The 13,128-nt window shown below is 42.6% G+C and overlaps 1 protein-coding gene across 1 annotated transcript in view; it reads left to right on the top strand.

Annotated features, from left to right (window-relative positions):
* PTPN14 (protein tyrosine phosphatase non-receptor type 14) overlaps positions 1–13,128 on the top strand; it is a 155,155-nt gene that overhangs the window by 136,511 nt on the left and 5,516 nt on the right. The window contains exons 16-18 of the mRNA XM_020808676.3: positions 1,870–1,998; positions 6,794–7,025; positions 8,397–8,560. Of these exons, the coding sequence (XP_020664335.3) occupies positions 1,870–1,998; positions 6,794–7,025; positions 8,397–8,560 (525 nt within the window). The remainder of the gene's footprint in view (positions 1–1,869; positions 1,999–6,793; positions 7,026–8,396; positions 8,561–13,128) is intronic.

Here is a 13,128-nt window from a genome sequence, read left to right as displayed (position 1 = left end):
TCACACAGCGAGTGGGTTTTTGCCCAGTTGTCAATTTTTAATATCCTGCAGTCAGGGTAGTAGAGTGCTGCCATGATCCAGGCAGTGCACTCCCTCTAGACTATTTATGGCATCTTCTTCATGCCTTGGGTAAAGAGACAAAACAACAGAGCAGACAAAGCATAACTCCCATAACATTCCACGTAGATTTTGCCTTAGACTCCTACACTTGGCAGGCTTTCGTTAGGTTGTCTGCTATTTCATTAAACTTTCTTCCTGGTTATCAAGATTCTGCTGGTTCTGTTTGTAGGTTACTCTCCATTTCCAGCCTATGCATTCTTATACCTCATCAGCATACAACTTTTTTCTCTTTTTATGTTTCACTCAAAACATTGAAATCTCGATTCTGAAACTCCTTACAATTGATTTATTTTTCCTGATTTTAATAAGCTCTGAAATTTCTAATAATATATCATATAAAATAAACATGGTAAGTCACATCGTAATGGGACGTGGTGGTGCTGCGGGTTAAACTGCAGAAACCTCTGTGCTGCAAGGTCATGAGACCAGCAGTCGTAAGATCAAATCCACATGACGGAGTGAGCTCCCGTCGCTTGTCACAGCTCCTGCCAACCTAGCAGTTCGAAAGCATGTAAATGTGAATAGATAAATAGGTACCACCTCAGTGGGAAGGTAACAGCCTTCCATGTCTAGTTGCACTGGCCACGTGGCCACGGAAACTGTCTTTGGACAAACACTGGCACTATGCCTTGGAAACAGGGATGAGCACCGCGCCCTAGACTCGGACACGACTAGACCAAATGTCAGGAGGAACCTTTACTAACCTTTAAGTCACATAGGAGTTCTTCATGTCCAGCTGCTACTGTATATAATCATCATTTTAGAACAGCAGAGCAGGAAAGGGATTCCCATGGGTCATCAAGCCTAGCCCCTATCAGGGAAACAGTGGGAATTGAACTCCCAACCTCTGGCCTCATAGGCAGATACCTAAGCCACTGAGCTATACTTGAGCACTATTGTGGGATGCTGCTGTATGTGACAGAATCAGGTCTGTTTCCTCTAATTTATGTGGCCATGATAACTATTAAAATACTGGAGAATGTCAGTGTAAAAGCCTTGGCCATTTTCAGTTCTCTTAGTTCTAGTGGCTTTCTCTGAATATAAGCAAAAGTTGAGCCTCTTAACTATTTGGGTGGAAAACACTGTGTGACATGCATACGCCTTTATTTATTAAACTTGCATCTTGCTCACATTTCTGCCTTATTCAGAGTTCAAGGCAAGACACACACACATGTACAAGAAGATACAGTGGACTCTCTACTTACGGAATTAATCTGTATTGGAATGGTGGCTGCAAGTTGAAAAGTCCGTAGGTCGAATCTCCATTGACCTACAATGCATTGAAAACCGATTAATCCCATAGCTGGCAGTTTTTATTCTATTTTTGTTCCATTTTGGTTTTTTTCTGGTCTGTAAGTTGATTCTCTGGCTGCAAGTCGAATCTAAATTTTGCGGCCAGAGAAGTCTGTAACTCGAAAAGTCTGTAAGTCAAACCGTCTGTAAGTCGAGGGTCCACTGTACTCCTTGTTCTGAACTTTTGAGTGATGTAAAATATCGTAATTAAAGGAGAACATTATATGCATATCAGTAACAACAGCCAGGCTGGATGAGTTTCAGTCACACATTAAATTAAAATATTCTAAAATATTTTAAAAGTAAATAAAATTTATTTATATAATTTTAGTTTAAGAGATGCTATGGGTCACCGAGACAGAGGTATGTGATTGTGACAGGAACGTAATCAGTGGTTGCTGTCATTTCAGTCGTTCTCTCTTTTTCTTTCCCTGTGTTTTTCTCTCTGTCTTCCAGGTTACCGTAGGTGGAGAAGAATGGCACTACATCGCCACACAAGGACCTCTACCCCAAACCTGCCATGATTTTTGGCAAATGGTGTGGGAAGAAGGGGTTAATGTGATAGCTATGGTGACAGCAGAAGAGGTATGTAATGGCCGGAAACCACCAGCTGCTGTTTCTGTGTAAAGTAATGCTGTACCAGCTGGGAAGAAGGCCTTTCCTTTCTAGAGAGACTGAAACCGGTGATGGGAGACATACAGCCTCCATAGAAACATCATGGAAAGCCAGTGGCATCTAAACTTGGGTTCCCAGAACCTGCTGAAATACAGCTACCCAGTGCTTCAACCAACATGGTCAGGAATACTAGGATATATTATTCAGCAGCTTCTTGGAAGTCAAGTTGGGAAGTCCCCACACTGACCTATTGTTTAATGAGAGGCAAATAGCCCTTGGCTTGTCCCAGGCCTGTATGTTCTTCCTTCTCCACCACTACCTTTAGCTGAGAAAGAATCATCCAGTGAGCTGCATGGCTAAGGAAGGATTTGAACACAGGATTTTCCAATCTTAGGTCAACACTGCTGATTGAAACACATTTGTCTTGTTATATCGGTCCAGCTGAATGCCTGTTTAGGGAAGCATTCTTCTTTTACACAAGTGATACCCAATCAAGGTCAAGAAACAGCACTCACAACATGAGAATAATATATTTCCCGTTTCAGTTCCTAGTTGTTGATTGTTGCAGCAATTGCTGCATTTTGTGACCTGTCTTGGTGTGAGGGGTGGAATATGGAAACTACAGCTTCCAGAATTCCCTGTGGCCTTGCTGAATTGGAGTTTGTGAGAGATGGGGCTAGAAAAATAGCTTTTGCTGGCTCTGATTCACACAAGCAAAGCTGCCACTTGACCCCCCTTGTCTATTCTCATTGTTCATGCTGAAAATATTCAGTTGCTCGCAGACACCTAGTTATCTGAGGTTTTCCTTCCTTATCCATTTCTTCAAGCTTTGGAGCCTGCTTTCTATTGATGCTTTTGATCGTTGTGCCTTCTTATCAAAGGGCAACACTGAGAACTCTGTGATCAGACCTTGTATTATCTTGGGTACTCTTATGGAGGTTTAAATTTCTCTCTCTCTGTGTGTTTTTGTGATGCATGAAGGCTCCACCATAACTGTCTACTTGTCTTTGCTAGCCTCTCCTCCCACCTCACATCTCTTTAGTCTTGGATTTTGTTTGTGGGTTTGTTTGATATTTGTTTTTGTTTTTTTTTAAAAAAAAAATCCTTTGAACTTCTGCCAGGCATGACTCAACTCCTCCAACTTTGATTGTAATGTTCGAGCATTCAGCTGGCCAGAGGTATAAGAATGGAAGTTGAACACTTTTAGAAGATAGTGTATTGCCAAACAAAGCAAATACCATTCCAGTGAGTCCTGGGAACACTAAGTTGCCACTATGTTGGAAAGAATGGCATTCTCCATTCATCCAAAGCCATCTCTGCATACTAGGATCCTTATCAGCTATAAAGAGACCAAAAGCTGTTGTTCCCCTTGTGTATCCAGTGGTTTTTTTGTGTCTCTTTAATCTCTAATCTCATGCCAAGGAAAATAGTTCCTTTGGTTGTAATTCCAAAAATCTACATTGTGCTGTAAAACACATGCCAGTAACCACCTCTGCATGCAGTCCAGAATGACTGTGCCTTTACAAGCACATTGGGATAGCTGTTCTCTTTTTTAAAATGTGTGGCCCAATTTTTCCCCTTTTAAATATTTGCCATTATCAGCTGTTCAGAAGGGGGAGCAAGAGTCCATTAAATGCACTGTTACAGAATAATTTGACTATGGAGAAAGCCTTCTGCTAAACAGCAGCTGACGGTGGGCCTGTCTTATGACCCAAATTGTGATTTTATGCATGCATTCATATTAGGGCTTCTTTTTCTGACCTATACAAACAACAAGGGGGGGGGGGGGTTGCACTGAGATGGTGTACTTTTTCTCAGAGTAATGGCAATTTGAATGCATAGTCTACATTAAAAGATCACCCTGGAATAATTCTACGTCCTAGCATGCCTGGAAGCAAGATTTCCTCTATTCAAGCGGGAGCAACTAAACAGTATCAGCTTCCCCATCAGCCTCTCTCAATTGTTTTCTGAGAGATGACAAAATGATGCCCTAAGGTGGTTGGCTGAATTGTGTGGTTGCCAGTCATTTCCTTGCAACAAAACACATCTGTGATACATGCCACACAGTGCCATATGGCTGTAAAAGCACACTGTAGCCCTTACCTAACTGGAGCACTCCACATCATTTGTGGCATGTTACATGTTATTCTGCAGTCATTCCATCATCTAAATCAGGCCAGTCTCTACACAAATATGACATACTTGTGACTTGTATTCTGACCTACACCAACCCTATGAATTTGTGGCCTCAAAAAGATCCTTTTAATAGCCCTTTTCAGGTCTTGCAGACTAAACACCGTAGGTTCCTTCTGCTGAGTTATATTCCTCTTTTCTTGCTGCCTTGAGCTTTTCCCAGTATTCTTGTCTTTTCCAGGTAGGCTTGTCTTTTCATGATATATCCAAAGGATGATACCCTTATCTTAGTCAATTTTGCTACTAGAGTTGTTCAGGCTTGATTTGATCCAGAACCCACTTATTTGTCTTTCTGCCATTCGATGGTGTTCAGAAAACTTTCCTCCCACACTGCAATTCAAATGTGTTGATTTTCCCCCTCACTTTCCTTTTTTTCACTAGCATGCTTCCCCACCCATCCATATGAGACACAAGTATAATTTTAAGATTATGAATCAAGATGGGCATAGATTTAAAAATGAACTGGAAAATTATTCAAAAATTTCTAATTCGTTGATTCATTTTCATCTAAATCGATGCCTTCAACAAATATGGATCAATAATTTTTTTTGTGATTTATCAACTTGTTGGGCTATGATACACCCTGTCCCAGACACCTAGGGACACCACAACCGCATAGAAGCTTCCCCTGATCTTCTCTACAAGCTCTGCAAGTTTGGTGAAGATTGGGTTTCAGGTGTTCAAGTTATAGGCCCACAGAGAGTCCCCTTCAGGAAAGTTCTCCACAGATTCCTAGAGACAACAAAACTACAGAGAAGCTTCTTCTGACCCTCCTCTACAATTCCTCCAAGTTTGGTGAAGAATGGATTTTTCCAAGCCAGTTGCTAAAGTGCACTTTCCCGGGGTCACTCACTTTATGGGTGTATAGCCTGGAAGCCTGAAACCCAATCTTCACCAAACTCGGAGAGATTGTAGAGGAGAATTAGAGAAAGCTTCTCTGCGATTTTGTTGTCCCTAGGTACCTGTGAAGAACTTTCCGGGGGGGTGTATATAACTTGGATGTCTGAAATCCAGATTTCACCAGACTTGCAGGGGCTTGTAGAGGAGAGTCAGAGTAAGCTTCTCTGGTGTCTCTAGGTGCTTGGGGGAAGCGTTTTAATGTTTCTAAAGGTAAAATGAATTGGCAAATCAATTTGCTGATTCATCAGAGAAAAATCATAAATTTGTGATTTGTTGACCTTGACGAATCATGAATCACAATTTTTCTGATTCATGCCCATCTCTAATTATAAATCATTCTCTACTTTACACCATCACTTAATCCCAGTGGCAGCTAATGCATTAAGTGGGGCACCATTCCCAGCCTGGTAGTTGGAAAGGTGATGAAGGCCACCTCTTTGTGCCCATCAGTTGAGGCTTTAAGGAACTGGGCACATCAGCTTTTCCCAATATGTTGCTTTCCAGATCTTCTGCAATTACCACTCATACATTCCATGTAAAATGGTCCATGGGAGAGATGGGAGGAGAAGTCACTCTAGAGTGGTATATGTGATGTACACTATTCTTCACTCTCTTCCTCCATGAGGTGGTGGATCAGGCTGAAAAGGAACAACTTGTTCAAAGTTACTCAGTAAATCAAATACAGATATCAGTCTTGGTCACTCCAGTCTAATTCCATCTAAGCATGATCTGCACCAAGGTGGGCAGTTTCTAGAGGTCCAGGAACCATGACTACCCATCCCACCAATGTTCCCGTTAATTTTCAGCCCCACTGGGCAGGGCTCCACATCTCTCGTGTGTGACTCCAGCCCCGATGCAGGAACCGGAGGGGCTGGAAATGCTCGCTTTGAGTGTACAGAAGAGGGGGAGAGATGCGTGGAGGGATGTAGTGTGTACGCACACAGCCATGCACCTTAAAGGGAACTTTACAAAAATACTGAGAAAGTCCACCTGTGTCTTCTAGTGGCAAAAAATGAGTGAGGGCAGAGTATTGGGGTTAGAATTGTCTCCCATGACCCTTTGAAGGACTTTTTAGCACACATATATGTATGTGTAGTTACTTTTTAAAGGGAATGTGTGGGTAGTAAGGTGCATGTTCAGGCTACGTGGCAGCCATGGGTTTGCCCACCCCTTGCTCTACACTCTGCTGGCTTTCCTTCATTTATATTTGCTACCGTATCCTCATTAGTGTTCAGCCCTGTGGTCCTTCAAACTTATCTGACAGGACTTGGCACATGTGTTGAATACATGAACATCTGTGAATTCCGTATGTATTGATTCTAATTTCTTAAGGCTTAATTTTTCACTTCTACAAAGAACAAAATGGAACATAGGCTTATTTATTATATTTTTATCATTTCCTTCCTCCAAAGAAACCTGGAAAATTTATGTTGTGCATTTTCTCGTAATGGCAACCCCATGACGTAGGTTAGTTGAGGGGCAGTAATGGCTGAGAGTCATGCAGTGAACCTCTTGGGGAGTTGAATCTAGCTATCCCAACCTTTGTAACCACTTCACTGCATTGACTCTGTGCTTGATTTATCCAAATAACTGGTTCTTTCTTTCATGTAACTGTGTTCCTAATGGCAAAATGGTGCTCATTTCCCTTTCTTCTCCATTTGTTGCGGAACAGGAAAGAGGAAGAACCAAGAGCCATCGTTACTGGCCAAAACTTGGTTCAAAGCACAGCTCAGCCACTTACGGGAAGTTCAAAGTGACCACCAAATTCCGCACCGATTCTGGCTGCTATGCCACAACAGGTCTGAAGGTCAAGCATCTTTTGTTAGGACAGGAGAAGACAGTGTGGCATTTGCAATACACCGATTGGCCGGATCATGGTTGTCCAGAAGAACAAGGTTTCCTCTGTAAGATTTTTTACACATTAATGTGAAGATGGTTGAAAAAAAATGGGTTACCTTTTGGCTTTCCAGTGAGATTAATATTGGATTTTCTTAATGATACTATTTGTTCCAACGTGCCATTGCATATAGGCCTTGTATAGGAGTTACTGTATAGTGGTTTGCTGTGGTTTTGTTCAGCTTCTCTTGGCTCCACACCAGCCTATATGGAAAACATGCTATGTAGCAGAGGACTGGAGTTCCCCGAGTCTGATTTTGTTCCTTCCTTGTGGAACTGCCGGACTTTCAAGAAGATTCATACCTGAAGGCATAGGCAATGTGAAAAGAATGAGGCTGAATTTTGGGCAAGAAAACTTCCTAGAAAGTTACTTTACTGAATGAGAATTAAAATATCAGCCCATCATCCACGGCTCAAAGTGGCTTTTCAAGAAAACTGTTAGCTGGCCAGACATCATTCAGTGATTGATGATCTTTGAAGACAGGATGTTTCTCAGTGACTAAATAATGTGTTGTCTTTAAGGTCATCAGGAAATGTAGATGGAAATTTTCTCTAGAGACCTGTCCCCACCCATAGCAAACAAGAGTAAGACAGACAGCTTTGTATGTCTAAATCTATAAAATAAATATGGTCACACAGATTCCACATTAGAATGAGATAATTCTACAATCAAGCATTCAGTTTTAGGAATGCTTAGGACCCTAATTTTCTGATAGTCTGTATCATACAGAGAAATAAAAACCACCTGGCAATAAAGGGTGACCAATGGGAGATTATGTGCCTCCCTGTATATTATTCCCTGAACGTCAGGAATGCGACTAAAGAATCTGCTGGCATTTTGAAGATCAGATGTTAGGAATCCACAGAGTTTTAAAAGTTCATGGAAGACTGCAGTATCCAAAGACATGGACCCAGTTCACAAGGAATTGTGGCTCATTCTGCAAGGGAGGGCCAGGTAGATGCTCCCTTCCCATTAGTGTCTAGCTCTGAGGCATTTGTTTCAAGGGGACCTTGCCGATGTTCTGATCCCAGCCTGCTAATAGAAGGAATTGCTGTAAGTAATGTCTACAGTCGTCTGCTTTAGGGACTTGGGGATTTGCTGAGGGGGAGAGAATGGGTCTGTATGAGTTCATGTGCATGTGTTTTAAAAAGAGCTGTTTAATTTAAAGGACTGAAGTCCCAAGTAGTAATTGACACCCTGCTGGTATTTGCTGGATTCAATGCCGTTTTCTGTCCAGAGGCCAAATAATTAGTGTCTTCTAAGAACTGTAAATTATCATAATAGAAATGTACTTTTCCAAGCACTTGTCAACGTTTATGCAAATCTCCGGCGGTTTGGAGTGGGGGAATATAATTTTCATTTTATTCCCATTTTGCAGCTTATTTGGAAGAGATCCAGTCTGTGCGCCGCCACACCAACAGCATTCTGGACAGCAGCAACAACTGCAACCCTCCGGTCGTCGTCCACTGCAGCGCTGGCGTAGGGAGAACCGGTGTGGTGATTTTGACCGAACTCATGATTGGCTGCTTGGAACACAACGAAGTAAGTAAATGTGTCTCTCTGGAGATGCTCCTCCCCTGCCCCAATAATGGTAAGGTAATTACAAATTCCAGAATCCCTGTTACAGAGTTTAAACTTGAAAGGGGGTCCAAAATCTTGGTATACCACATCAGGAAAAGTTTTCTTCTTGATAGAAAATTTACATGCATGCGTAATGGTACACACCAGCACTGAGTAAATATGGAGCCAAACTTATTTATTTATTTTATTTATTAGTTATATTTCTGTCCCACCTTCCCTCCAGTGAGCTTAAGGGGGCACCCAAAGGTGACTTTAATGGCCCAGTGTGAACTAAAATCTGGATCTCCTGAGACCCAGTCCAGCACTCTTAGTCACTCATCCATACTTGGTCTCCTGATGGTGGATTGCGGAAAGTAATCTATGTCAACTGCTCACAAAGCTTAAAATGAACAAATGGCAATCATCTTAAAACTGCAGAACTGGAAGGGACCCTGTGGATCATTGAGTCCAGCCCCTGTCAAGGAGGTACACTGGAGAATCAAACTCCCCACCTCTGGCTCCGCAGCCAGAGACCTAAACCACTGAACTCTCCAGCAGTTCTGATCATGTACAACAGCAGTAATCCAAGGCAATACAGTCATGCTAGCTGTAGATTGCTCGCAAGCAGAGCAGCCTTCTTGCCCAGTACTCTTGCCCTGCTCTCCACATCCGATTCAGTCTACAAGCTGTCCAACTATGCTATACTGTGTAACATCTGCAGTGGATCAGGAAGAAATAATCTATATTCAAGCCTAAATGGGCAGAATCAAACCTTAGTTGTAATTGGGCAGTTTTGTGCTTTGAAAGTCCATTTGTTTCAGATCAGCAAGTTGAGTATCCTACTCAGGAGGTAGGCAGCCTGGTGCCTTCCAGATTTTTTGGACTTGATTCTCTTGGGACCCATCCAATACATACACAAACACAGTATGGACTCAGCACAGACTCTTCATAATTGAAGGAAATCCTCACAAGCTTATGTAAAATAAACCTTGCTGTAAGGTGCCATAAAACTCTTCAAGGACAGAAATATTTGGAACTTCTGCTTTTCATTCGCTTTGGCCATTCACAGCCAAACTTAATAGCATCCATTATTCCTGTGAGAATTCTGTCCTGCATGTTTATTTTGCCAAAGGGAAGCATGATTTAGTCACAGATGATGGTGTGTGTTTTGTTTATTTGTTTGTTTTTGTGGATTCTGTATGTTAAGAGGTAGAGGGAAAAGAGCAGAATGGCTTCAGGGAAGAGTGGAAGGTCACATTTTGGGGTTAAGGCAAAGAGTTGGAGAAGAGTAATTCCCGAAGAGATACTCAACACACCTTAAACTGTCAAGACTAGAAGTGTTTCCAGCTCACTCGTAGATTGTAAATCTTCTCAGCAAACTTTGCCAAGTTTATTCATAAGAACTCTTTTTGCATGATAACGTACATTGCAGTGCACTGCATAATCATATTATCTTTCTCTACAAAAATAAAATACAGTGGTGCCCCGCTTAACGAGCGCACCGTATAACGACGAATCCGCATAGCGATCCTGTTTTCGGGATCGCTAATGCGGAGGCATAGCGTCAGCCCCGATGGGCAAAACTCGCATAGCGAAGATCGGTAAGCGTTTCGCTTACCGATCTCCGCTTTGCGACGCCCGCAGATCAGCTGTTCAGCGGTTTCAAAATGGCCGCCAGACGCCCAAAATGGCCGTGCGCAGCGTTTTCACGCCCTCCCCTCGTTTACCGAGGGCGCGAGAATGGCTGCTGGACACTGGAAACTTCGCTAAATGGTGAGTTTTGTGCTCATTTGGAACGCATTGAACCAATGGGCTTCCCCGTTCCGTTTAGCGAAGTTTTCACATAGCGAAGGTTAATCCGGAACGGATTAACCTCACTATGCGGGGCACCAGTGTAAAATAAAATATAAAGATCTGTTCAAAAAACATTCTTATGTTACATTATAGCAGTCAGCACAACAGACAGTAAGACTGTAACAGATATCACGTATGCAACTTGATGTTGGCCAAAATCCCGTTGCTTAGTGTAGTAAATTTCGCTAGAGAAAATACATTGAGTCACTGAGTGGTGAGTCAATTCCTTCAAAAGTTTAATTGACTTAGTGGGCCTACTCTAATGTGATTTACTACACTAAACCAGTGGTTCTTAACCTTGGGTAATCCAGGTGTTCTTGGACTGCAATTCCCAGAAGCCTTCACCACCAGCTATGCTGGTTGGGGCTTCTGTAACTTGCAGTCCAAGAACACCTGGGTTACCGAAGGTTAAGAACGACGGCACTAAACAACGTGATTTTGGCCATTGCTTTGTCATATATTATTGCAAAGTATTTAAGATTCCAAAATCTTAAATATTGTGAATACTGTATTGGATCTTTTTTTTTTTTGGACGTTTTGGCTGTATGCTGTGTCTGTTCACCAAAGTAATATATCAGCTGAACAGTTCTGCACCATTTTATCAACTGACAATGATTCCAGTCTTATATATCTGTCTGTGTTCACTTGTAACAGCCAAATGAAATCCATGTCCAACTTTTTAAACAAAGTAGCCACTTCATATTTTAAGAAAATATGAAATGGTCCAGTGGACCCAAATATGAAGCTATTCCGTAGAATATTTACAGTCATAGGAATGGAGTAACATTTCTAAGTTGTTAACTTTGGATACTGGCAAATTTGTGTTTTTAAAAATGAAAACTGAAATACTTAGGCTGTAACACTGTACACACTTCCTTGAAAACAATGCTCCTTGGATTTACTAAATCATCTGGGTAGAATAGATTATGATAAGGATTCAGTTTTATGAGAGATACAAGATAGCAATAGTGCAGTAAATTTTCATTGGGGATTACAAGTACTGTATTGTAGTCCAACAAAGTAACTTTTCAAAATTTCACAAGCAACGCTGTTACATTCTTAGGGGTTCTCAATAATATAAGATTTTTACACATTCCTTTTACAAGTAGCATATTTTCAAATTGTCTTGCAATTCTCTCTTGGTAGATTTTACTCTCTAATTTAAAGCAGCACGTTTGTAACGAATGACATTGCTTTGGGTGCTACTTGCTTTCTGAACAGGAGTGATGTTTTCTCTGGTCCCCAAAACACAAAGAAACTTTTCCAAGCGTGAAGTCTTTGACTAAGGGAATCAGAGAAAGATTGATAAGTTTTGAAAGATGTCATGGCAATGCTAAATGCAAATGAAGATTTGCATTTAGATGCTTCTGATATGATATGCTGTCTCGGTGTATTTGTCCCAGACCTCTAGACCTCGGATGATAGTTTGTGGCCCCCACCTTGCCTGCCCCCCCTGAAGTGCCAACTGCGTCCTCTCCTGTCAAAAGTCAAAAAAAGCCTCACCTCGCTTGCTGGCTGTCACCTCTTGGGTGGGTGGGTGCCGGGAGCAAGCTCCACTCTCAGGCACCTGTGCGGGGCCCATCCCATTCTGTTTAATTACACGGGTACCGATGGGAACATTTCTCCTTTGGCAAGGTGATTCTGTGAGGATTTTTTTAAAAAAAAATGTCGTGCCCTCCCCCCCCCCCCGGCTAGTCGGTCGCCGGCGCTCCCTCCCTTCTCCCGTTCTCTGTCCTGCTGGTGGTGGTGGTGGTGGTAGTGAAGGGGGTTGTGGCCTGCAACAAGGACTCACGCGCCCCTCCTCCTCCTCCTTGGAACGGCTTCCTTGGGCTCTTGCTCTGGCGGAAAATCTGATGCAGCCCAGCCTCATCCAGACTCTGCCTCCAGCGGCCCTCCGGTAAATTGAGTTTGAGACCCCTGATGTAGAGGGTTGGTTGGAAAACAAGGGTATAGAAACTGATTAGTGTTGCACTTGTAGTTAAAAAAAAGGAGGGGGAAACCATGTCAGATGTTGAGCTATTTAAAGTTGGGCTGGGCTCAGCGAGTCCAAACTAGCCTGCATTTTTCCCCTGCTTAGACAGAGCCATGTTCTGACTGGCTTAGCAAAGCAATTAGGTCATGAGTTGATGATGAGATTGTACACAGACACATTCTTTGGTGAAGTACAAAAGCATAGCAGCATTTAGAAGGAAAAACAAGCATTCTCCGCTGCCTATGCTTGAATTGAGGGTAGAGCAGCCCTGTATCTCAGATGCATTGTTCCATGAAGGAACCTGTTGGGGGGGGGCTGGGGTAAGAGAGAGAGAGAGAGAAAGAGAGAGAGAGCTTTCCCTGGCCCTATTCTGGCTTTGCATTCTGGGTAGAACAGAAGCATGTACCTGCAACTGCCCTTCTGAGATTGGGGAGGAAAAGAAACAATTCGGGCCTTTACAAACGTATTAAATAGGATCCTAGCTCCGTGCTAGAGCACATGCTTTCCATGTGCAAGGCCCCTGGTGCCATTCTTGAATCTGCAGAACATGGGGAGAAAAACTCTTCATGAGATCCTGAAGAACCAGCACCTGGCTGTAAACTTGCTGCCCCATCGTGGTGGCTGCCAATGTAGTTGGCCTCAGAGAGCGATTTTTAGTTGAATTCCTGGACGGCAGGGCTGTTGGTGGCAGTGTGCCTCTCAGCACCAGTTGCCAAGGAACACA

Source organism: Pogona vitticeps, chromosome 1 (assembly GCF_051106095.1).
Source record: "Pogona vitticeps strain Pit_001003342236 chromosome 1, PviZW2.1, whole genome shotgun sequence".
NCBI lineage: Eukaryota > Metazoa > Chordata > Lepidosauria > Squamata > Agamidae > Pogona > Pogona vitticeps.
The sequence above is the reverse complement of the archived record's forward strand: the minus strand, read 5'-3'. Positions and strand labels throughout refer to the sequence as shown.